The sequence below is a fragment of the Eptatretus burgeri genome, chromosome 13 (genome assembly GCF_056783735.1).
Source record: "Eptatretus burgeri isolate ZD-2024b chromosome 13, Ebu_testis_v1, whole genome shotgun sequence".
NCBI lineage: Eukaryota > Metazoa > Chordata > Myxini > Myxiniformes > Myxinidae > Eptatretus > Eptatretus burgeri.
The window spans coordinates 31,852,018-31,878,865 of record NC_140973.1 but is presented as its reverse complement, the minus strand read 5'-3'; the positions used below and the strand labels follow the sequence as shown (position 1 = coordinate 31,878,865).

The following is a 26,848-nucleotide window of genomic DNA, read 5'->3' as shown; positions in this document are numbered from 1 at the left end:
GCAAACTCTCTGCCTATGGAATCCATGGCCAACTCCACATGTGGATAACTGACTTCCTCTACTCTCATTGCCAACATGTGGCTCTCACCGATATTCTTTCATCTCCCCTCTCTGTCAAGGCTGGAGTGCCGCAAGGCAGTATTCTGGGCCTGAGGTCATCTTCCTCAGTCCTATTCCTGATCTTCTTGAATGATATTTCTAACTCTGGAAAATCCTCTATCTATTTGCTGATGACTCTACCCGAGGCCGTGACATCCCTCATCCTTCAGACAGGCGGGCTGCAGCCTCTTCTCTCTCTTAAGACCTTGACAAAATCACAAGATGGTCAAACACTTGGAACATGTCATCCAATCCAGAGAAATATCACACTCTTTCTATCCCTCTCTCTGAAAGGACCGCCTCGCAAACCCTCCCATATACTTTCTTCATTTCTCTTGAGGAAGTAAAGTCATTCAAACTCCTGGGTCTCACTATTAGCCATGATCTTTTTTGGGCAAACCATATTTCAAAGTTGGCCCCCAAAGCCAGCTGCCGACTGGGCATCCCCAGTCGTACAAAGTCCTTCCTTGGCACACCTGAATTTCTATCTACATACAAGGCCTTCATTTGCAGCTTCATGGAGCACTGCTCTCCCCTCTCATCTCCCCCACCCCCCGCCCCCACCCATCCATTATCTCATTACATGCATGAGAATATTTTGATTTTCTTAATGGTGCACTTTCTAGGAATGCATCCATGAAGTTAAGTGTAAAATTGCTGTAGTGTGTTTTAAATTAACAATTGTCCAATTAATTTCAGACGCTATCACACTTTGCAATTGTTTTTTTCATTTATGCAATTCAGTGTCTTAAACCATATATATGTCGATTCTGAGTACAAGTCGAGGCCTGGTCTTTTTGGGAAAAAGTATCGACTTGTATGCCAAAAAAACCAAATAAACGAGAAGTATCCATGTGTGTTTGTTTGACTTCAATATATTCCTGAACTGCTGGATGGAATTGGTTGAAAACTGGTGGTTGTACTCTAAGTACCATGGGAAGGTTATAGATTCTTTAAAAAAAAAAACTTCTTTTTAGCAGTGTCTCGCGTAGTGAACGCTGCTCATAGAGAGCTCGGCGTTCTTGTTCTTGTTCTTCTTCTTAAGACAAAACCTTAATCTCTAGGACTCGGCTCTTGTATATACAAGATCCGGATCTCCTTAAATACTGAGCACATGTACACATCCTCACATAGACGGTGCCTTTTGAGAGCGTCTATCATGAACTTTTAAATATATTCGGACATTTGCTTTAATGTTTCGAAAAGTTCACGTTACTATTTAAAGATTATTCCATTTAATGTGTTGTAATTTCGTAAATACACTATATTTCGTAAATACGTAAATACACTATGATGGGTCTCGCTATTGGCTTAATCAAAGCACATGACGAAATATCGGAAGTTGTTGTTTGGTTTTTGTTTTTGTTTTTTTTAGCCGACCAAAACCTTTAGGACGCTGCTCTTGGACACATTTGTCCTTGTTTTTTTTTATTGCCTGTGAGGTTCAGTGTGGAGTAAATCCGTATCGTACAAACCCTAACACTCCAAATCTCTGCAAATGTGTATTGTATAGTCCCGCTCCTGGTATTACAAGTCGTAATTCTAGGGCAATTAACCCGTACGGAAGGACGGGTTCTTTGCTAATAACTGTTAACTTGTACAACTTCAGATGACAAACCAGCCATTCATTGCTTGTGTCAGTTGCGTGACATTAAGGAATAGATTTGTAAATACTGTACTGGGATCCATAATAGTGGTTCAACGTTTGTTTGTTTTTTATGCGTCCGCACCAAGGGTGCCGAAGGCATTATGTTTCCGGGTTGTCCATCCGCCCATCCTTCTGTCCATCCGTCCGTTTGTCCAGATTTTTATTTACGTGATAACTCAAGAAGCAAATTGTAGAATTTCATCAAACTTGGTAAAAAGGTAAAGTAAGAGTGCAATTAAGTGATTAGATTTTGGGCCATATGTGATAAAGGTCAAGGTCAAACTCTGAAATTTTACTGTTTACGCCCTAACTCAAGAAATATTGGACAGAATTTCATCAAACTTGGTACAAAGGTAAAGTTAGACAGGGCAATTAACTGATTCGATTTTGGGCCAGATATAATAAACATCAGGAGTCACATATGTCAATACTTAAGTGTTTGTGCAGGAGAGCGGAGGCATACCCGACGACTACGCGCAGTCGAATTACTCTAGTTTCCATTGTCCTTGTAAACCATGTTTCCACATCTTTTATTTATTTAGCTGCAGTATAACTTGCTCCATGGGAACCCAACTGATAAATATTAAAATATCTTCAAGCCTTTCTCTGCATTGGATGGTACCTTAAGGTCTGGGATTGTGTTTCTTTCTGTTTTGTTCCAATGATTACAGATGAATGACAACAGATAAATTGAGGTAGGAATAAGGATTTGGACTTGTACCTTGTAGCAGTAAAACAGCCTTTCACATTTAATAGTTTTGTTGGAGAAATCTTTGATAGCTATCTGTTTTGGACTTCAAGGTTAGGTGATAGCCAGGTCTCTGTGAAAAGCATTACGAATGACTGTACTTTGATTTTAAGTAATCTATTATCGACAATCGACACTGGTTTATTGACTTAGGCTTGAGTGAGTCATCATAATTTGCATCAAGACAGGTGGTTCTTATGGCATGTCCTGAACCCATGTTTTTAGGAGAGTGGGGGTGGGAGGAGAGGGGTGAAGAGCATTTTAATTGTAGTTATGAATGTATCTGGCTAGGTGCGAGGGGATATTTTAATCGACTTGTCGGTCACGCTATCGCCTCCTAAATGGTTGTGCAGAAATTCACCAAAATTCTGTCGTTGAGATCACCACATGGCAAAAAAGGTGAGAGCTGGGGTCCAACAATCTATTGATATACCGGTATTGGAATTTTGAATGTACCTGTATACCCAAAAAACACAGTGAGAAAAAAAAATCTGATTATCACCAACAAATTGAAGAAAGGTGTTTACAATCTTTAAATACTGCACAAGATTTTAAATGCTTTGATACACTTGGCTACATCCGGAACACTGGGCATACCATGGAAGTAGGTACAGTCGATTTTAACTTTTAACCCTCCTCACCCGAGTACCGTACAAGCAATCGTGTTTTTTTTCTTTGCCGTTGTGGCTGTTTTGAAAGCAATTCCCAATTGGTTATGTTATATGAATCAGGTGTGCTTTAGAAATCCTGTGCCGATGAACAGTACTGCGATAATCATACCAAGCTGGGCCGATTACTAATACTGATCTCCCTTTAAAACAAAATCATTTTTAATAGAAGTTGAAGTTGGAAGTAAAATAACCATTCTCATCATGGGGGGGGAAAGCCCTGTGTGGGAATACTTTGAAAAATTACCGTGTATCAATGATGTGTACGTCATGTATACATAATGGACCATTGGACCATTGCGTATTTTTGAAACCTGCGTTAAAAAAAAACATTTTTTAATACCAGGATGAGCCCACCGGTATATCGACACCGATGGAGTGTAGCTGCGAGCGCAGGATCATTTTTGGCCCCACCCCTTAGTGCCCTGGGTTGGGGTCAAAAGGTCAAATGCCAAAAAATCCAATCATGGGCAAATGTTAAAACATTTGAAACTTTGTGTCTGCAATCATCATTTGGGGATGCATGAAATATGTAACTATTTTGGGGGATTTGACCCCCGGTTCATGTCCGAGGAGGTGGGGACTTTGTGTCACAGAGGTCAATACAGGAAAGAAATTTAAACTCAAAATTTGATATTGGGTCATTTCTGGTGGAACTTTTTGCCATCCAACTTTGCTTTGGGTGGGAAGCGTGGGGCTTTGCGATGGCATGCCATCAACCTCGCTGTAGTTTGAATTTGATCCCAAGTGCATGCCCCCAGGGGATGAAAATATGTTGCCTTTTACCCTTTGTCACCTCGCTCTGCCATGAGCCAAGGTCTTGTATAAAAGACATTGCCTGGAATTTACTCTGTTCCATGTATAAGGTATCTCTGAATATTTTTTTGTTGTGTTAACAGATGGATATGCACACACAAACAAAACCCACTCAACTTCCCTATGGTTAAGCCTCACTAAAAAAGAAGTCAACAACCATCTCATGTGCACAACATGAAACAAGTAAATGGCAACTTTTTAAGAAATTCAAAACATTTGGCTTTAGCCACAATCTCTCTTGGGCAAACCACATATCAAAGTTCGCCTCCAAAGCCAGCTGCCAACTGGGCATCCTCCACCATGCCAAGTCTTTCCTTGTCAAATTCCAACTTTTAATAATGTACAAGGCCTACATTCGCAGCTCAATGGAGAACTGCTATCCTCTTTTTGGTGGTACCCCTGCCTCTCAACTTTCACCTCTTGATAGCATGGAGACCAAGTCTTCCAAAATTCTTAGAATCTTCCTGCATCCCCTTTCCTTTCCATACTCCATTACCCCTCCCCCTCTCCCCTCGCCCCATAAGTTTCTCCAGATTGTATGTGGTCTACCAGTAACCCACTTCTGGTAGAAGTCCCAAAGTCCATTATCATTTCTCACTTGCACTCATTATCCCCATGGTTATTTAAAAAAACAAACAGGGGGGGGGTATTGTAATTGGCTCCTTTTATCAGTCTTCATCCATCATGCTATCTCCTCCTTTAAAAGGTTGTGCAAAAAAATCACCAAACTTCTGTAGTTATGATCGATCACCACATGACAAGAAGGTGCTGGAGCAGTATCATTTTTGGCCTCCACTGCCTAAGATCCTGGGGTGGGGGAAAATGTCAAATACCCAAAAATGCAATTACAGGCACACTGTAAAACATTTTTCACTAGAGGGGGAGCACTCAGTAGAGTGCAAAACCTCCGCCGCCAATACTGCAAGGTCACTCAAGTGAACCTGATATCGTATTCATTGAATTTGACGTCAACAGTGCTCACAGAGTTATAGTTTGCAACTTTCCCTTTTACTTTTAACTTTTACATACTCAATTAATTCGTGATAACTAGATTCCTTGAGACAGAAATTGATTTTACGTGGGTATATCCACCTGAAGTTCCAAAATCAGCCGCAATTATAATTTTGGCATGTTTTTTTTGTTGGAAATCACTTATAACATGGAGAGATGCAAAAAAAAATTCGAAATTTTGTTGAAAAAAAAAAAAAAATGCAAATTTTTTTTTTCTCTAACAATTTTTTTTTTGGGGGGGGGGGTGGGTTGGAAATCACTTTAAACATGTAGAAATGCAAAAACAAAAATTCAAATATATTTTTCAATAAAAAAACCAAAAATTCAAATATTGGACTTTGGACCAAGCCCAAAATCTAATGGCATGATCCTTGGACCATACCTAATCCCCCCACCAAGTTTCGTCGAAATCCGTCGAGGAGTTTTTTCCGTAATACTGTTCACAAACAAACTAACAGACAGGGATGAAAACGGTAACCTCCGTCCATCTTCGATGGCGGAGGTTAATGAAACCTTGTATATGCACTCAATATTGGGGGATGCATTACTTAAATATGTAACTATTTTTTTGATTTGACCCCTGGTTACTGTCCCAGGGGTGGGGATTTAGGGTCACAGGGGTTACAACTAGTTTTTTTTCACTCAATTTGATATTAGGTCATTCGTGGTGGAACTTCTTTCCACCTTTCAACTTTACTTGAGGTGGGGAAGCATTGGGATTTGCGATGGGCAAACTTTGTTCAAGTGTGTTCCTCTTTCTCTCGACTATGGAATTGACTTCCTCATTATATTTGATTTCATTATTCCTTCCAGCTGTTCAAGATGTCTTTTCCCCTCCTTAGGTCATCTCTCACCCATACTCATAAGCCTCTTTCTCTGTGCTTACTAAAACCCACCCCTTCCTTTACAGGTTATTGTTTTCTCGTCTCTCCCTCTACCCTCATTTCCGGGGTTTTTTTTTTTTTTGTTCCGTTGCAATTTCGTCCTCGGCTTTTCCTTCCTCTTAGTCCAGCCCCCTTCTAGCAGTTTTTGAGCTTTTCTTGGAGTTGTCCATCCACTGTGTCTTTTACCACTCTTTTAACCGTCATTCTTCCCCTCACCGATTGTCCCGCTACCTTGCTGTCGGTGTGTTTCCTCGCTTTCCACTGTTCTTTCTGTTCTGTTCCATTATGCTTTGTGTTCTTCTTCCATAAACTTTGACTTGTATTGAAAAGAACAGGGATTTTCATATCTGTAGTTTTGTGGCAGTCTGGCCTTTTATGGAGCAGATTCAAGATATTCAAGGTATGCTGCTTCCAAAATAACTGATCTTTGAAATACAATGACACTATATTACTACTTTAACTGCCACAACATTATTCCCACCTTCTTATTGGGGCTGTTGAGGTGGAAAATTGCTCAAAGTCTTTATGAACTACCTCACCAGGCCTGACATTCGACTGGAGTCAATTTGGGCAGGAATTTGGAATTTCTTTAAGGTGGCAGCATTAACTTGCCTACTATTCTCAAATAGCACCATGGGATCTTTAATGTCCACAAACTATGCTGTCAGATGGGATCCACAGCTTAATGTCACCACCTTGCCTGTGAAGCACCAATCCGACAGTTTCTCTTCAGTCTGGGATTCAAACCCAGATTATACAGCTCGGAGGTATGTGTGCTCCCTCTGCAACACCGTATAAAGACCACAAAGTCTGGTATTGTTATTTTATTATTATTATTATTTTAAAAAATATTTTGACTTTAGGTTGAAAAACAACTTGCAGGAGTATCTTTCAGTGAAATAAAGTAATTTTACAGATGTGGTTTGGATCAAAAGTGTCTTTGACAACATTGAACTGCTATGATAAATTTAATGCTGTGGATGATGAAAATACACTGTTGTATTTTTCATATAAATCAATGTTTTCGTGTGCAAAGTATATTCCTGGGCCGCATCCTGGATTTGATTCTCATCGCAATATGAGGGATATAAGAGTTGTGTATGTCTGATTGTTTGAAAGGAACCATGTTGCAAAATTTGGATTGTTAGATTCAATGGTGCAGGATACCATGTGCTCAGTTTCAGCTATAATATCAAGTTAAAGCATCAAAAGTATGAACTGCATTTAATGATCTGAATATGTGACAGCAGAACTCTTATATTCAACACGGGACTTTTAAATGACGTATCAATGTTAATGAAGCCTTTTGTGCATGCACTGTGTGTGTTTTCAGAGACTGTTCTTCTCACCAGGCACTTTTGACCTGCTGTTGCTAGCACGGAATATGTGAATCAAATAGTCTTTTAAACATAATTTTCAGCATTTTGATGAAAGAGTGGCAATTTCAAAATGGTTTATCATAATTGTTCTGTTCTTGAATGAAAATTGGACTCGAGGGAATATAGAAATATGAGAAATATCCATGGATGAGAGGTGTTGGATTCCTACCTTTTATTGTTAGTACAAGCGAGCGATGGCAGTGGATATAAAACACACACACACACACACACACACACACACACACACACACACACACGCTTCTCCTTTTACCAATAGATGCAAAATTTAATTACAATTTGTCTTGTAGTCCTGGAACCAACCAAAAATATATCTATCAATCGTAGAGCAGTTGGGTTGATGGCTATAAAACACACACATACATGCATACATACACACATAGACACACACACACACACACAACATGGCCAGAAGTATGTGGACACTTGCTCGTCCAACATCTCATTCCAAAATCATGGGCATTAATAAGGAGTTGGTCCCCTCTTTGCTGCGATAATAGCCTCTACTCTTCTTGGAAGACTTTCCACTTGTTGTTGGAACATTTCTGCAGGGATTTGCTTCTATTCAGTCACAAGAGCATTTGTGAGGTCGGGCACTGATGTTGGGCAATGAGGTCTGGCTCGCAGTTGGCGTTCCATTTCATCCCAAAGGTGTTCGATGGGGTTGAGGTCAAGGCTCTGTGCAGGCCAGTCAAGTTCTTCCACACTGATCTCGACAAACCATTTCTGTATGTACATCGCTTTGTGCATGGGGACATTGTCATGCTGAAACAGGAAAGGGCCTTCCCCAAACTGTTTCCACAAAGTTGGAAGCACAGAATCGTCTATAATGTCATTGTATGATGTGGCATTAAGATTTCCCTTCACTGGAACAAAAGGGCCTTGCCCGAACCATGAAAAACAGCCCCAGACCATTATTCCTCCTCCACCAAACTTTACAGTTTGCACCATACATTCGGGCAGGTAGCATTCTCCTGCCATCCGCCAAAGCCAGATTCATCCGTCGGACTGCCAGACGGTGAAGCATGATTCATCACTCCAGAGAACACGTTTCCACTACTCCAGAGTCCAATAGTGTTGAGCTTTACACCACTCCAGCTGATGCTTGGCATTGTGTATGATGATCTTAGGCTTGTGTGTGGCTGATTGGCCATAGAAACCCATTTCATGAAGCTCTCAACGAACAGTGTTTGTGCTGACGTTGCTTCCAGAGGCAGTTTGGAACTTGATAGTGAATGTTGCAACCGACGATGAGTGTTTTTCCGCACTACGTGCTTCAGTACTCGGCGATCCCATGCTGTGAACTTGTGTGGCCTACCACTTCGCGGCTGAGCTGTTGCTCCTCGACGTTTCCACTTCACAATAACAGCATTTACAGTTGACCGGGGCAGCTCGAGCAGGACAGAAATTTTATGAACTGACTTGTTGGAAAGGTGGCATCCTATGACGGTGCCACGTTGACAGTCACTGAGCTCTTCAGTATGGCCCATTCTACTGCCAATGTTTGTCTATGGAGATTGCATGGCTGTGTGCTTGATTTTGTACACCTGTCAGCAATGGGTGTGGCTGAAATAACCGAATCCACTAATTTGAAGGGGTGTCCACATACTTTTGGCCATGTAGTGTCTATGAAACGCAAAGACCGACTCACATCTCTCACATGTGAATGGAGGGAATAACCAATTCTAGCTCTCACCTAATCAATTAAACCCAGGTGGCGTGGATTATATTGTTGCGAATTCGCGCCCGCCGGCGTGCGATCGACCGCGTGTAGCCAAAAGCGGCCGCCTCGCCCACCGGAACGGACAATTCAGTCGTGACCCTCCGGGAACTACCGCCCGGAACCAGTCACGGGTGGGGGTTTAACCTCACCACGATCGTGTCAATTGCCCGCCCGCGCAGGATAGGGTTGCTCGCCAAATTCGACCTACCTAAGTACCTGCGCGAGTGGTCGACCGGGCGATCGTACCACGTCACAGGCCGACTCCGGACACGAACCGCTTAAGCAGTTCGTTCCGTATTACAGGGACAACCGAGCGGAGTTATCGTCGGCCTTGACGGTTCCGATCAATTACCGGGCGTTTTAAACCCACTATCAATCCCTTACGTGATGCAAGATGGAGAATCAAGAAAAGGAAGGAGACTAAGCGAAGCGGGAAAACAGTTCAACAAGTAAGCACATTTATTCACACACAGACAAGCACGTATATACAGCCATACAATCATACAACAAAAGCAAATGCAATATGAAGAGTTGCACCAAATAAAAGGGGCAATGTACAGGCACAGACACTTAAGCAGTTCTAATTATTGGACACGGCACCACAGCATGCATTCAACCCGAAAGAAAGAAAGCCACCCTCATAGGCAAGGAGGCAGACAGGTCCGTAGACCAAATGTACGTGGATCCTGGAGGATCGGCCAGGTCCACTAGACCGGGAAGGTCTTACCCGCGTCATCGTGACGCGATGGCGGGCAAGCCGCAATGTTCGCGCAGCTGCGCCCCGACTCCGTGCCCCTGGCGCGGTCGGCGAGCCCTCTCCGGCGTGCTCCGCGCGAGCGGTCTTGTTGGCACCACGTTTAGGGTGGGGGAGGAACGAGGCCCCCCCGGCACTATCTCAGCGCGGATGGGGGGGCGGGAATTGCTGATGCTCAGGGAGAGGGGAATGGCTGGCTGGTTTGGACCCCGCGACGAGACTAGCGACCCCCACACCGCAACCTCGTTGCCGACCGCCGTCTTCCCTTGACTTTAACTTCAACTTGACCAGCCGCCTGCAACCGAGCCGCGCGAACTCCAACTTCCCTGCAACTCCACTCCAACTCCGCGCTAGTCACCTTGCGCTCGCATCTTTATAGGCCTCAGGAGGAGCCTATATGCAAATATTCGGATCAAATCGCGATTGGAGGTGGGGCCCCGCCACCCTCTGTTCAGCCATTGGTCAGGCAAAAAGGGGGCGTGAAGCATTCCTGATCCGCTTTTCAAAACGAAAGGAACGCATTCACAGCCCATAGCACGACGTGTGGTAGAAAGGCGGAGGTGGTGGGAGTTTGGTTGTTAGCGGGCGTCGTTTGAGAATGGTGGTGAAGCGATGCTTGCGGGATGGAGTTGTGGAGGTAAAGAGGCGAAGGTGGTGGTGTTTGAGTTGTTGGGGGATTAATGGTCGAAAATAACAATAGAGAAAGAAAAAATGGCTAACTCAAAGCGTCGCAGCCCGGATGAATCACACATATTCCCCCTATACAACGGGTTTGGGCTAACTACACATGAACTTACCGATATATCTCACCTGAGGACTCTTTATGGTGTAATGCAAATTTCCACAACCGTAACAATATCAATAAATTGACACCTCCCATGCTCTTCGAGACAAATTTACCAACCATGAAAGGCGACGCTTTGCTGTTTCAAACCCTTCCAAGTTCCTCCACAGCTGTAAAGACGTTCACAAATAGTACATACAGTACATGAGAATCCCAATGCTACACACCTCCTCAGCTGCCATACCTGTTTCATTGCGTATTGATAAATCATCAGCAACATCGCAGACAGAAATGCATAGCAACGAGGCTCCCAAGTATGTACCAAGTGCAAATGTCCATGATTGTGTAAGAGGGAGCATAATTTGGAAAATATGCACTGCCAGTACTTCCAACAAACAATGGGCTGTTGTATTGGATACGAGTAGGGTTACCTGGCATTGCCCGGTGTATTTTTTTTTTTTTTTGTGGGGGCCTAAAACACTTCCCGACATCCACGAAGGAATGGGGTCGGGGATCATTTAATATTACCTTTCTCGTAGCGCCAAAGGCTTCGGCACTATGGAGCAATTTAAAATGGGCCATCACGGTCCCCTGTCCCATGAGATTTGTGGAAACTCCATGCAATTGCAAGTGTGAAGTGACCATGAGACACGAAACCAGGAGATTGCAAAATTACTTTACACATCGAGAAATGTACTATACTGTACAGGGTGGTTACAAAGTCCCGTTCCCCCCAAATCCTCATCTACCCTGGCAAATTTCGCATATATATTAGGGCGGTCCAAAAACAGCAAAAAAAAAATATATAAAATATTCAGATGTTGTCTCCACAAGCCTTAAATTATTCCACTATGATTCAATAACGCGCATAAAAAAATGAAGTTGATCGAACGTGATTTAGAGGTCGCTCCATATGACGACTTTTAGTTTCATGAGTTGGTTAAATTAGGGTATGGTCAGGTACGATTATGGGTACTTCTGGATGTCGGAGGTGGAAATGGAGTGCATTTTCGAACTCTATGGGGTCGATTTACTCTAAGAAATGACTGCACCGAATTCACTACCATTTCGAAAATATGACCTAAAACAAGATTTATCATCACTGGAGTTGAGTAACTAATCCTACTCATTTCGATATTTTCTAATCTATAATTAATTTGTTGTCTGTCTAAACATTTCTTAGAGTAAATCAACCCCACTGAGTTCGAAAATGCAGTCCATTTTCACCGTGGAAGTTCAGAAGTGTACGGATTCGCATCTCACCATACCCTAATTTTTCAATCAATGGAATTACAAACTATTCGAATATTTCGTCTCATTTCCCAAATAGCACTATCATCTCCACCTCAATTGCTGTCTCCACTCCCGCCTGAACTTATTTCTAGCCGGCCCAACATCCAGTGTTTTAGATTCAATGATTCACGAAAAATATGTTAGTTATTTATTTCGTTATTATTATCGATATATTAATACTGAAGGACCAATTTTGTGCTCCTCTTCGCGGTCGCGTCACGTTTTTCTCGATACTGTGACCTGGACTGAGAGAAACATGGTACCTGTAAGAGTGCATCACACATAGTGGCAATAGTCAAACTTCAACTCTGAAGCAGAATAAACACTTTTCGTTTTACATTCGTTTACATGGCGACGTGTGACGTCACCGCTGAGAGGCGTCAGGACGTCATGACATCATCGGTCATTCGCTGACGTCATTACGTCTGTCGTCGACAGACCGTTACCGCTGAGAGGTGTAATTCCACTCCTCGAAAATAGCGTCTGCAATGTAAAACCCTCTTCTGCACATGCTGACTACCTCAGAATGTGAATTTCACACAAAAAATGTAACAAGAAACATTGTATCTTCTATATATTAATACTGAAGGACCAATTTTGTGCTCCTTGCAGTCGCGTCACGTTTTTCTCGGTACTGTGACCTGGACTGAAAGAGACTTCGTACCTGTAAGAGTGCATAGCACAAAGTGGCAAGAGTCAACTAACAACTCTGAAGCAGAATAAACACTTTTCGTTGAGATGGGGGCGAGGAGTGAAGAGGTGGGGGCAGGGGATGAAGAGACGGAGGCAGGGAGTGAAGAGGCGGGGGTGGGGGATGAAGAGCCGGGGGCGAGGAGTGAAGAGGCGGGGGTGGGGGATGAAGAGCCGGGGCGAGGAGTGAAGAGGCGGGGGCAGGGGATGAAGAGACGGGGGCAGGGAGTGAAGAGGCAGGGGGCAAGGTAAACAAATTTTTGGGTGGGGTTAAGCAAATTGAAAGCGGGAGATTGAGGGGGGGAAATTGGGCGGGGGCTGGGGTGAATTAGGCGGGGTTGAGTGTGAGGGGGTGGACAGGGGGCGGAGGCCCAGGGGCAAGTGGGGCGGGGAATCAAGAGACGGGGGACGGGGAGTGAAGAGGCGGTGGCGGGGCTGGTTAATTAAATTTTTGGGCGCGGGATAAGCAAATTGAAGGCGGGGGGAAATGGGGCGGGGGATGAGTAGGAGGGAGCAAGCACGCCCTGTCCAGTCCATGTCCCTCGAGTGTGGGTGAGCTGCTGAGGGTGGTTGAATGAACGGAATCCGTCTGTGACGGGGTTTCGGCTAGTCTATATATTAATACTGAAGGACCAATTTTGTGCTCCTCCTCACGGTCACGTCACGTTTTTCTCGGTACTGTGACCTGGACTGAAAGAAACATGGTACCTGTAAGAGTGCATCGCACATAGTGGCAATTGTCAAACTTTAACTCTGAAGCAGAATAAACACTTTTTGTTTTACATTCGTTTACATGGCGACGTGTGACGTCACCGCTGAGAGGTGTCAGGACGTCATGACATCATCGGTTATTCGCTGACTCCGTTACATCCGTCGTCAGAACGTTACTGCTGAGAGGTGTAATTACTAATTCCACTCCTCGAAAATAGCGTCTGCAATGTAAAATCCTCTTCTGCACATGGTGACTACCTCAGAATTGGAATTTGACACCAAAAATGCAACAAGAAACATTGTCCAGAAGACGCCGCTTTGTAAATCCACCATGGGACCACGCCGTTTGGATTTATTAACCGGCTGGATTTATTAAGCGGAGAACCTATTTTCAGCCACCGACTGGATAGATAAGACAAAAAGCGAATGTCGTTAAACACTGCTTTATGCTACAAAAACATTGATTTATCAAACGGTGACGAGGGGATTGTGCAAAATAATCTCTCGAAGGTCACTTGCTTGGGAGGGAAGGTTTTGCGCAAATGTTCCTTTATTGAATCCGTCACGTGGTGGAAATCCGGATGGGCAAAACCTGAGAGCTGCATCCCCTGTCCAATTTGGCGAGTGCCGTCCGCATCTCTAATGCTGTTGGCATCGGCTCAGGTTCGTCGTCGCTTTCTTCCCTTGGCTATTGGGATTCGGGGTCGGAGGGATTTGAGCGGCGGCGGGATTCGAAGTCAGTCACCAGTTGCTGTTGTTGTTGTTGTTGTTGTTGTTGTTTTGTTTTCTTTCACTCTGCGGCAGTGCATACGACATCAAGCTTAGGTTGAGACCGCGCACGTGCCAAGCAGGTGGATTTATTAAACGGAGGATTTCTCGATGTAAAATTCCGTTCCAACTCATTTTGGTCACAATCAGCAGCTGGATTTTATAACCGTGGATTTATAAAGTGGCGTCTACTGTATCTTCGATCTATCTATCTATCTTCTATATATTAATACTGAAGGACCAATTTTGTGCTCCGCCTCGCGGTCGCATCACGTTTTTCTTGGTACTGTGACCTGGACTGAAAGAAACTTCGTACCTGTAAGAGTGCATCGCACATAGTGGCAATAGTCAAGTTTCAACTGTCAACTCCGAAGCAGAAGAAACACTTTTCGTTGAAATGGGGGTGAGGAGTGGAGGCGGGGGCGGGAATGAAGAGATGGGGGCGAGGAGTGAAGGGGGGGGGGGGGGGCAAGGTAAGCAAATTTTTGGGCGGAGGTAAGCAAATTGAAAGGCGGGAGACAGGGGAAAATGGGGCGGGGGCTGGGTTGAATTCGGTGGAGTTGAGTGTGGGGGCCTGGGGGCAAGTGGGGTGGGGAATCGAGAGACGGGGGGCGGGGAGTGAAGAGGTGGGGCCGGGGTAATTACATTTTTGGGCAGGGGTAAGCTAATTGAATGGGGCAGGGGGCGGGAGATGAGTAGGCGGGGGCAAGCACACCCTGTCCAGTCCATGTCCCTCGAGTGTGGTTGAGCTGGTGAGGGTGGTTGAATGAACGGAATCCGTCTGTGACGGGGTTTCGGCTAGACTATCTATAATTCCAGCAATGTGTGTGTGTGTGTGTGTGTGTGTGTGTGTGTGTGTGTGTGTGTGTGTGTGTGTGTGTGTGTGTGTGTGTGTGTGTGTGTGTGTGTGTGTGTGTGTGTGTGTGTGTGAGTGAGACCGCTGTTTCTCGACAACCACTGGTCCGATCTAATTGAAACGTGCCAGGTATATCGCTGAGGATCTGAGGATGTGCCTTTTCAAGGTTTCATATTAATCGGACAAGTGCCTCCCAAGTTATGGCCATTTATTTACCAAATCAATGACTAGACACATTGCGTGGGCGTGGCCGATGGGGGAAGGGAAGCCCAGCCGCGCTCCCCATTACGGGTTACAATGTACGGGCTTCCGGAGAGTGATGACTTCGTGTATTCTAATAATTTCTCGATTTCTTATGCGCATTTATAGATAAACACAATGCCCCCAAGTTATGATCGTTTTCATATTAGACGGTGCATAAATTTCTGTAACATCAGCGTGAGCTGGTGTGCTCCGAACCAGGAAGTAATTTTTTTTCTCTCTTCTCTTCTCTTTTTGTTTTTCCTTGCAATGACATTGCGAAAAGGCAAAATACGTTGGCGCTGATTGAATATTTGGGCATTAAAACTAAATTGCGAATAATCGTAACTGCGAATAATATGCGAACTTCCGGGCCACGCATGTACGGGCACGTGAGAGCGAAGAAACTGCCTGTGTGGTTGTTGTTTCTTGCTCGCGGTTTGAATATTAATTAATTAATTTTTTTGTTGTTACGGGCATGTACTAGTCTATCTATAATTCCAGCAATCTCTGTGTGTGTCTGTCTGTTTGTTTGTCTGCGACCGCCGTTTCTCGATGACCGCCGGTCCGATCTGATTGAAACTTGCCAGGAATATTGCCGGGGCCCCACAGATGTGCCTTTTCGAGGTTTGATGTCAATCGGACGAGTGGTTCCCAAGTTACGGCCATTTTATTGCTTTTTTCAGTGTTGAAAAGGTGTATATATGGCAGCTGAAGTGTCGTTCCACCTTATCACCTTATCATGCCATTTTTTCTCAGAATAATGATAACAGCCTCTTAATAATAATAGCACAATAATTGGCAGTACACAATAATAGCACAATAATTGAACAAAAAGAATAACGTGATACAATGACCAATGTCTGTCAACCAATAACGACCTATATTGTCTGTCAATAATTTAATTATTGTCAGTCAATCAGACAGGACACTGTGCTATGACGTCACAATGCTTCCTCTTCGGATTGAAACTTGCCAGGAATATTGCCGGGGCCCCGCAGATGTGCCTTTTCGAGGTTTGATATCAATCGAACGAGCGGTTCCCAAGTTCTGGCCATTTATCTGTCGACCAATGACAAGACACGGTGCTATGACGTCACAATTAATGTTTATTTATTTATTATTTATTTATTTATTTTTTTTGCACGATTGACGGTCCGATCTGATTGAAACTTGCCAGGAATATTTCTGGGGACCCGCGGATGTGCTTTTTCGAGGTTTGATATTAATCGGACGAGCGGTTCCCAAGTTACGGCCATTTATCTGTCGACCAATATCTGTGGGGGACGGGAGAGGGGGGTGTGAGAGGGGGCGGGAGTGGGGGGAGAGAGGAGGGGCGAGAGGAGGGGTGAGAGAGGTGAAGGAGAGAGGGGGCATCACAATTCGAGAGAGGAGGTGGGAGAGGAGGGGCGAGACGGGGGGGGGAGTGAGGGGGGCGTCACATTTCTTCTTCATTTGATATGACGTTACAATTGACGCTGGGGACCTGAGTATGTTTCCCAGGTGTTTCCCAAGTTATGGCCATTTGTGATATGGTTGGTCCGATCTAATTGAAATAATTCCCCAATCCAGTCGTCGTTTACGCACCTACGGACCCGCCCCTATGGGCCCGTACTAGTTATATTAAATTAGGGTATGGTGAGATGCGAATCCGTACATTCTGAACTTCCTAGGTGAAAATGGACTGCATTTTCGAACTCGGTGGGGTCGATTTACTCTAAGTAGTGTTAAGACGGACAACAAATTAATTATAGATTAGAAAATATCGAAATGAGTAGGATTAGTTACTCAACTCCAGTGATGATAAATCTTGTTTTAGGTCATATTTTCGAAATGGTAGTGTATTCAATGTCGGTGCAGTCATTTCTTTGAGTAAATCGACCCCATAGAGTTCGAAAATGCACTCCATTTCCGCCTCGGACATCCAGAAGTACCCGTAATCGTACCTGACCATACCCTAATTTATTCAAGTCATGAGACTAAAAGTCGTCATATGGAACGACCTTTAAATCACCTCCGATCAAGCTAAAAAAATGTATGCGCTTTATTGGATCATATTAGAATAATTTTATGCTTGTGGAGCAACATTCTATTTTTTCGACTTTTTGGACCACCCTAATATATATGTTCAAGTAAATGTTAGTGCTGTATTTTATTTTTTATGACAATGAAGTCTTGTGTATTCAAAGTTTACATTATTTTGTACCTTGTGTCTGTTCAATGTATTCATTTATCACGTTCTGTGGAGGGAGGTAACGGGACTTTACAAAGTACATTATTGGCAAAGAGGCATTGTAAAAATGTTACCTTAGAAGTGAAATTAGATGTTATTCGGCAAATGGATGCTCGTGAATGTGCCGTTGATGTTTCTGAGTTAAGTTTGCCCTGATATATAAATATGGTGCCATAGATGAAGAAGATGTACCGCCAACTTTAACCGCTTCTGGAAGAGGTTTATTTGAATTTAAATGTTGTAATTGTTTGGTATTTATTTATACTTATGTAGAACTTTAGAACTTGAATATAGCTGACATTAATCATAAATGTTTCGGCACTATAAAGCAATTAAAAAAAAATTGAACCTTTTGTTTTTTTTTCAAAAAAAAAATTTTTTTTTAAACTGAAAACACTCCCAGGCACTCACTGATGAACTTCTGAAAGTTTGACGAAGGTCCCTTCAGACATCTCAGAAAAATGGACACACATACACACACATACACACACACACACACACACACACACACACACACACACACACACACACACACACCTCTTATAGTATAGATAATAGAACCTGATCTCTGGATTTGCTTCCGGGAGGGGGTCGCGAGGGGAGTTCTCATATTCACATCCTGGCCGACAAAGCATGGATAACTTCGCGACGTGATGGATTACTACAAGGTGCCATCTGAGATGCTTAATTTAGGTGGAATACAGCATCCAAATCCTGCTTTGCCTTCCTGACAAATTATCACCCAATATAAGGACTGTGCTTCCCAACCCACCCACCGATCAGGGTACGGCCAAGCTTACCATAGGTGGACACATTAGCTAATGACAGAATGGCGCGGGAGAACTCCCTGTACAATACACAATGCTTAATCGAAGCAGACCACCGGGTAGTTTGGAACAATGTTCATGATGATTAGCAAAAAGCCACGTATATACTGGCATTGTCACGCTAGAGAAATCCTTCTTCGAAGCACATAAGCCCCATCTCCGCCGGTCACTTATCGCAGATACGAACAGGCGCCTCAGTCGTTCCAAGAAATGAGAGAAGAAAGAGGGGAGAAGAAAATGTGCCACATTGCAACACCTTGCTTAACCGCAAATAAGTCGTCTGGCTCATGTGGGTCAAAAGAGCGGGGGGAGGTGTAATGTAAACTTGCTTTGAGAGGTGCAGAGGGTGAATGTGTGTGGCATTACATTAAAAGTGAGAGGTGTCAATCAGTTAGCCCTGAAAGGACACTTTTGTTGATTGCTCGTGCATCCAAAGAGAATGAAGTAGAGTAGAGACAGCAAGAGAAAGTTTGTGTGAGTCAGCGTGTTTGACGACACGCACGGGAACTCTTTGCTTGATCGGCCCTTCTGCATGCCACTGGACCTCGCTCGCTCTTCCTTGCCCTCCAGACACCAGCTCGTTCAGTCTCTCAGCTCCCAGGCATGCTCTGTTCTCGACTCCGGTTCAGACTTTTAAAGACTATGTTCTGCTATCCACCACGTCTTGATCCACTCGCTTCCCTATTGGATGGCCTTGTGACCCGGTCAAAGCAATTGGACGTTCCTTGGAGGCACGGCTGATGGCGAGGCGTGGCATCTTCATCGATGAGATGCTCCTTTCCGTGTCGCGTGATGTTATTTTCGTATATCCTCATGGCCGTGCCTGTTTAGCTTTTGATGGGAATTTCCCCGTTTTGTGCCGCAAAGCGTTTGCGGTACATCTTCGCGACCATGGCTCTTTAGCTTTTGAGGGATCATTGATGTGGCTTTCTCCATGTGTTGTGGTTGGATTTGTGGTGTGGTGTGGTGAGGTGTGGAGCGTGTTGTAAAGTGTGTTTGGATGCGTGGTAGGGATGGAGATAGAGATAGAGATAACAAACCACAATGGGGGCTGATGCTTCTACGCTCACGATGCACGTTCCCCTTCCATACTGAACATCGGGGAAGGGATCCGAGCCATCAAAAAGCTACATTATGTCGAATAAACAGTTTCAAATGGAACACCTCACCACCATGAGAGCATTTAAATTGCATCGGATATGGCAATAAATGTGATTGTTGCTCCCAGCTTGTCACTCGATGATGGAAGACGCCATTTGCATTTTGCTGTTTCCATCACTACCCTGTTTGGAATCCTGTGTGGGAATGGGCAACTTGCTAGTTTAATATTGTGTGGCAACGCAACTTTATATTTAAGTGTTTCTTTATTGTATTGATTTGTGTCATCAGTTTCTTAGAAAAAAGAAGAAGTTTAAATTGAATGGTAAAAGCATAAACTTGAGGCACACCAACCTACCTGTATGCAAACAATGTATTTTGTACCCAAAAATTGCTAGTGTCATCGTACGTCAGTCTGTGACAATTGTGTGCTGAAAAATTGAAGTTAACATGTTTTGTTTAGTTGGACTTTCTCCTTGAGATGAAGGTTGCTACCAGGATTTGGCAAAATGCTGAATGGTCACCTATGTTTTTTAATACAAGTATGGACTTACCCTCTGTTAAAGTATTAAATTTCGAGGTAACTTTTTTAATATGCTCACTTTTATCATCTCAAATGGCTTTTTGGTTTTTCTTCCATACAAACAACATGTCAATATGGTGGTGTACTTTGTTTTTCTTCTGCATTTCCCTTTATCCACATATCCTATCAATTTATGTTCTCCAACTTAGCCCTTCTTCACATGCCCTTTTACCCACATTTCCCAGCAACTTGTAAACATCGAATCACAAGGATGCTCGAGCACACTGATATAATTATAGTGTTGCATCATTGACAGGATTCCTATTTCTACCCATGACCACCTCGTTCTGTTGTCTAACTTTGTCAATAATAGATAGAGGTCAGGAATGACCTCCTTTGTTGTGATGCATATTTTTCAACTCTTTTGGGGTCAAGTCCTTTCTACTTTTGCTTTTGTCATCATGTTGTCTTCAAATAAGAATAATAATGCTTGTGCCATTTGCAAGTTATTGTATGATTGTAATGAATTAACCTCACATTATGTTTTGCAGTTTCTTCTTTGTTTTCTTTTTTTAACCTGAAAAAAATCTATCTCTTCCCAAATACATTTGGTCTTTGTTTAAAAGCATTTGCCATGGTTTTATGATATGTTAAAAAGTTAGCATGAAATGACAAACCATCTGGGATATTTCTTGATGTGTGAAAGCTTTGGCAGCATCGTCTCTATTGTCAAGCATTAGGGTAGATTGGATGGTTCGAGTAAGGTATGCACAGTAAAAAAAAAAAAAAAAAATTCGTGAATTTATCTTTATAGCACTGCTTCGCAATATGTGTGATCACGTGCTTTCTGCTTTAACCAGTGTGCTGAAAAATCAAGATGGCAACAAAGTGAGTTGAAAAGGGTGGAGCAGCAAATAGATATGAAATTCTAGTTGATGAAAACATCAAGCTTGTTGAAAGTTTGCAATTGATTGGCTGCATAGTATGGTGATCAAGTCAAACCACAATATGCGGTCTTGGTGGTAAACAAAAGTCAAGGTCAAATTTGAACCACGCTCATTGTTATTGAAGGATAGTATATTATTTACAGCATGGGACATGAGTGGAAGTCACATTATCGGCTTACTGTAGTTGGTGCACGTCGTGATCACCACCAAAATAAATAATGCTTATTATCGCTGCACATGCCTTTTATTTTGTGTTCATGTCTCCATCATGCAGGGACTTGCAACATGTGATAGTACAGCATGATTACATACTTGTTTCATATTGGTATTTGGATATATTGTTTTGTGCCGCATGCTTTATGTGCTGCCAAAGTGCATATGATGTATTGTGCACATAAATTTAATGCAGCGCAGTTATTTATTTCTATTTTACTTTCATATAAGTTGAATTACAGTGAACAGCTTTCAGTATGAAGTAGACAACTTTTGGTATCAATGGCAAAACTGAAGGTAATTTGGCTTGGTTGGGTTACCTTTTGGGTCACCATGTTTGTGCTGATGCTTTGGTTTGTTTTAGCTGTTAAAACTACCCCTGGTATTATAGTTGAGAGGCTGCTCTGCAATCCAGAAAGGCAGGTCTTGGCCTGTTATAAATTGTCAAATGACATGGTTCTTATTTTCAAATAACTGGTGTTTAGTTGGAGTAAATTGGCAACAGTTGACTTCACATAGGAAACATGTGATGGGTAACTCATCTTTTAAAGTAATCAATCTTTTGAGACATGGCAGGGAAAAGTAAATACTATTTAAGCAATTGTATTATCTTTAAAAACAACTTAGGATATTGTATTTTTAAATGTTTTAACTTGTGCTTTGGTTTGTGATGGTGAACAATCTGCATTGGTGGGTGGTGGAAATGCAAATCTCGCATGGTTAAAGCCTGATCGAAGGAAGCAAGTCATTGCATTTCAATGACAGTTTTGAGGTGAATGTAACAACACAATCCACTTGGTCAATCTTTTGGTTTTTTTAATTAAATGTGGAATAAACCTTTTATTTTTGGTGTTCAATCTCCAAATTCAGAATTTTTCTTTCTTCGAAAAAAATGCCATGCAAGTACAATGGATCCTTTTTTGAGAGTGCCTCCCTCCCCTACCCCCACCTGGATGAAGAGACCACGTCTCATTTCCGACCACCTGGTGGTAATTAATGCCAATTTTAAATGCGGAATAACATGTTTTTTAAAATTGAGGAAAACAAAATTGATCTCTTTGAAAACAAAACATTTTATTGTCTGATGTCTTTCAATATTCTGTCGTCTATAAACTAAAATTTATCTGACATTTATCATTAAAGAATAAATTAGTTATTTAAATAGCATATAGCATCTCCTATTGTCTATCTAATGAAAGACCACCTGTTTTGATAGAGTCCTTAGGGGTGGACTCATGGCAGGATGCATCTACTGTATGTTGCAAAAGGTCAGAAAAAATTGATATTTTCTCTGAAATTATCAATTTATATATTGTTACAGCTGTGGAAATTCGCATTACACCATAAAGGGCCCTCAGGTGAGATGTCTCCATAGGTACATGTGTAGTTAGCCCAAACCTGTTGTATAGAGGGAATTTATGTGATCCATCCGGGCTGCGACGCTTTGAGTTAGTCGTTTTTCTTTCTCTATCTTTTATTTCAAACAAACTATCTATCTCAACAACCACGCCATCCCCACCACAGTGCCAACCACACAACGACGCCACACCACCAGCTTCGCCTTTACCTTCACAACCTCATCCCACATCATCGCTTCTACGGCCATTCCCGCACCACCTGTGAACACTGAACGTCGGGCTGTCTCGGGCCCGTTCGGCGATTGGTGCCGAACGCACCGAGCCGCGAGCGCGAATGACGGCCTTTCCGAGGGGAAAATTCAGATCAGGAATGCTTCACGCCCACTTCTCCTCCGTCCAATGGGCAAGCGCGAGGCGGCTTGGCCCTGGCTCCAGGCGCGTGGAGGTGAATTCCGTCTCGGTCCGTATATGCAAATTTTAGGATCGGGGAGGTTCACGCCCATTTTTGCCTGACCAATGGCTGACTGGGGGGGGGGGCGGTGTGGGTCTGCCTCCAATCTCATCCTGATCTGGGAATTTGCATATCGGCTTCTCCTGAGCGCTATAAAGGTGCGAGCGGGAAGCGACTCGCGGACGGGAGTTGAGCAAGGAGGAGAGTGTGTCGTCAAAGTTGCTTTTGGAGACAAGGAGCATAGCGTTGGTGGAGTTGAGTCGAGTGCGCGCGGTGGAGCTGCGGGCGGCTGGTCGGGGCAGGGGAGCTCGGGTCCGAGGCCAGGAGGTCGGCAGTCGGCGACGAGGCTGCGGTGTGGGGGATCGCTCGTCTCGTCGCAGGACCCAATTCAGCCAGCTACTCCCCGCCTCCAGAGCATCAACAATTTCCCCTTCCCCCGCGCTGAGATAGTGCAAAAGGGGGCCCCGTTCCCACCCCACCCCAAACGTGGTGCCAACAAGCACGCCAGGGGCCCGGAGTCGGGGCACAGCGGCGCGGACACTTTGCGGCTTGCCCGCCAACGTGTCACGAGGACGCGGGTAAGAACTCCGCGGTCTCGCGGACCTAGCCGCTCCTCTCGGTCCCACGCACATTTGGCCTACGGGCCTGTCTGCCTCCTTGTCTGTGAGGGTGGCTTCTTTCTTTTGCTTTTGTGTAAATGTGTGTTGGCACCGTCTGTGAAGGAAAACTGTGTAAGTGTTGCCGTGTGTACGCGTTAGTCGGTTGTATTACATTTGCTTTTTGTGCATAATTGTATGGCTGTAAATACGTGCCTTCCATGCTTGTCTGTGTGTGCGTGTGAATAAAATGCTTGCTTGTTGAACTGTGCCCGTTTTGCTTCATCTTTTCTCCATTTGAATCTCCATCTTGCATCACATAAGGGGTTCATAGTGGGTGCAACATCCCGGTAATTAATCTGAACCGTCCAGGTCGACGATAACACTGCTCGGTTATCCCGATAGTACGGAACGGGCCGCCCAAGCGGCTCGTGTCCGGAGTCGACCTGTGGCGAGGTACGATCGCCCGGTTTACCATCCGCATGGGTACTTTGGTAGGTCGAGTTTGGCGAACCACCCGATCCTACGCGGGTGGCCGATTGGCACGATCGTGGTGAGGTCGAAAGGCCCACCCGTGACTAGCTCCCAGCGTTGGTCCGAGAGGGTCACGACACCATTATCAGTCCGATGGGCGACTTGCCGCGATTCGAGTTACGTGGCCGTTCGCACGCCAGCGGGCGCGAATTCGCGACAATATTTATTTTATAAATTGATCTGCAATTTGTAGAAAATTTATTGTTCTTTTTCTTTTAGTTTTTATCCTCCACCACGTGGCGGAAGGGGGATGTTGTTGTCACCCAGGTCGTCCGGCTATCCTTCCGTCCGTCCGGGCGTCAACATTTGTAGCTGTGAATGCGATAACTCATAAACTGTTCGCCATATCGATTTGAAATTTGGGTCACACATGTTACACCTGAAAAGGAAGAACCTTATTGATTTTGGGCGTGGCCGGATCCAATATGGCCGACTGGGGCAGCCATCTTGAAAAAAATGTTTTTTCGCCATATCGATTTGAAATTTGAGTCACACATGTACCACCTGAAAAGGAAGAACGCTATTGATTTTGGGCCAGGCCGGATCCAAGATGGCCGACTGGAGCGGCCATCTTGAAAATTTTTTTGTAATAAATGGAAAACCGCTTATCTGATTTCAATTATTTTTCAATGGCGGGGTTTCCCCATCTCTGATGGTATATTTTTTTATCCCCTCCACGTGGCGGAAGGGGGATCTTGTCACCCAGGTCGTCCGGCTGTCCGTCCGTCCGGGCGTCAACATTTATAGCTGCGAGTGCGATAACTCATAAACTGTTCGCCATATCGAATTGAAATTTGGGTCACACATGTACCACCTGAAAAGGAAGAACCCTATTGATTTTTGGGTGTGGCCAGATCCAAGATGGCCGACTGGGGTGGCCATCTTCAAAAAAAGGTTTTTTCGCCATATCGATTTGAAATTTGGGTCACACATGTACCACCTGAAAAGGAAGAACCCTATTGATTTTGGGCGTGGCCGCATCCAAGATGGCCGACTGGGGTGGCCATCTTGAAAAAAAGTTTTTTGTTATAAATGGAAAACTGCTTATCTGATTTCAATTATTTTTGGTTACTACGTTCCTCACCCCTGGGGAACTTTTTCGAGATGACCAAATGATGTCTTGTTTCCAATTCACCTACCTCATTATCTGGAATATGTATGCCTTTTTCATTCAATGGCAGGGGATTCCCCATCTCTGATGGTATATATATTTTTTTGTACACACACACACACACACACACACACACACACACACACACACACACACACACACACACACACACACACACACACACACACACACACACACACACACACACACATCTGCTTGTGTACACAATGATATTAAGTTTTTTTCGATCCCTCCTGACATGCAAGACTAACTTGATTTCCCATTGTTTTTCACAATCCCCTCTTTCTTATCCCTTACAACTCCAGGGCGTCCCATCCACTGCCAGTCAGCAGCAGAACTCGCCAGAACATTGGCCAACCTGTCCTCCATAAGCCATGATTCATCACAAGGAAACTTGAATTCCCACTTCACCATCAGTTTGGAAACTATAGCAGAACATGCTTCTGCCATGGCTACCTTGCTTCCTGAAGTACCTGTCACATGATCACTCATGACCCAAGAGCACACAGCACTTGTTGACAGTTTTATCAATTATTTCTTTCATTGGGTATTATATTGGTTACCTTTATTAACCTCCGTCGTCGAAGATCGGATGTTACTGTTTTCACCCCTTTCTGTTTGTTTGTTTGTTTGTTTGTGAACAGTATTACGGAAAAACTCCGACGGATTTCGACGAAACTTGGTGGGGGGATGAGGTTTGGTCCAAGGATCATGCAATTAGATTTTGGACCTGGTCCAAAATCCAATATGGCCGCTATGGCGGCCATTTTCAAAAAATATTTGAATTTTTTTTTTTGAATTTCTACATGTTTTCAGTGATTTTCAACCCCCCCCCCAAAAAAAAAATTGTTAGAGAAAAAAAAATTTGCAACTTTTTTTCAACAAAATTTCGATTTTTTTTTTTTTTTTGCACTTATACATGTTATAAGTGATTTCCAACAAAAAACATGCCAAAATTATAATTGCGGCTGATTTTGGAACTTCAGGTGGATATACCCACGTAAAATCAATTTCTGTCTCAAGGAATCTAGTTATGACGAATGAATTGAGTATGTAAAAGTTAAACGTACAAGGGAAAGTTGCAAACTATAACTCTGTGAGCACTGTTGACGTCAAATTAAATGAATGGGATATCAGGTTCACTTGAGTGACCTAGCAGTATTGGCGGCGGAGGTTTTGCACTCTTCCGAGTGCTCCCCCTCTAATTGTGTCAGTCATTGGCTCATCAAAAGAACACTTTTAACCATCTTCTCACCCACTCATCTTTCCTATGGGTGTTGTTCCTTCTCCTCTAGCTGCAATCTCAATGCCATCATTTTGATGCTCCTGGTATACAAGGAAATGGATATCGTTCAATAATCTCTGCCTGTCATGCTCTACTTGCCCGCACTGCTCGCCGTGTGAGATATGTGCTGTCCCACACCTCTCTTGTAACACCAAGTGAGTTTTTACATTACCATTTATGCTCTTCTCTGAGCATGAAATCTGTAAGAGTTGATTTACTGGTAGATGGTGTTTTTATTTATCCTGAAAGAAAGAAAAGGATACTGCAATGGGATAGTTTTACCATGTCTCTTTTTGATATTGAAGGTAAGACTTTTTGGTGTTGTTATTTTTGTGGAGCTAACTTTTGGATGATAGCTAAATTTTGCTTGCAAATGAGAATAACAATTTTCTGTGTTGAAGGCCAAGCTTTCTGTTTTTCCAGGGTGTGTGGGGTATGCGCTTGTGATTCGGAGCTCTATTTGGCATGGAAGGAGAGAGTCAAAAGATCCCTTTGTTAATCGGCTTGATATAGCAAATGCTAATAACTCAGTTCATCATATGATATTTCATCGGGCCATGG

At 43.6% G+C, this 26,848-nt stretch overlaps 1 protein-coding gene across 4 annotated transcripts in view; it reads left to right on the top strand.

Moving 5' to 3' along the window:
- The window catches only part of LIPE (lipase E, hormone sensitive type), a 172,296-nt gene that overhangs the window by 8,050 nt on the left and 137,398 nt on the right, over positions 1–26,848 (top strand). Inside the window, exons 1-3 of one of the 4 annotated variants that reach the window (XM_085851947.1) lie at positions 6,123–6,274; positions 25,308–25,471; positions 26,298–26,442. The exons of 1 other annotated variant lie outside the window; for it this stretch is intronic. In XM_085851947.1, the coding sequence (XP_085708073.1) occupies positions 6,250–6,274; positions 25,308–25,471; positions 26,298–26,442 (334 nt within the window). In that variant the 5' untranslated portion in view covers positions 6,123–6,249. Of the gene's footprint in view, positions 1–6,122; positions 6,275–22,159; positions 22,200–25,307; positions 25,472–26,297; positions 26,443–26,848 lie in introns of those variants that run through there. 2 more of the 4 variants (XM_085851948.1, XM_085851945.1) reach the window with 2 other exon arrangements.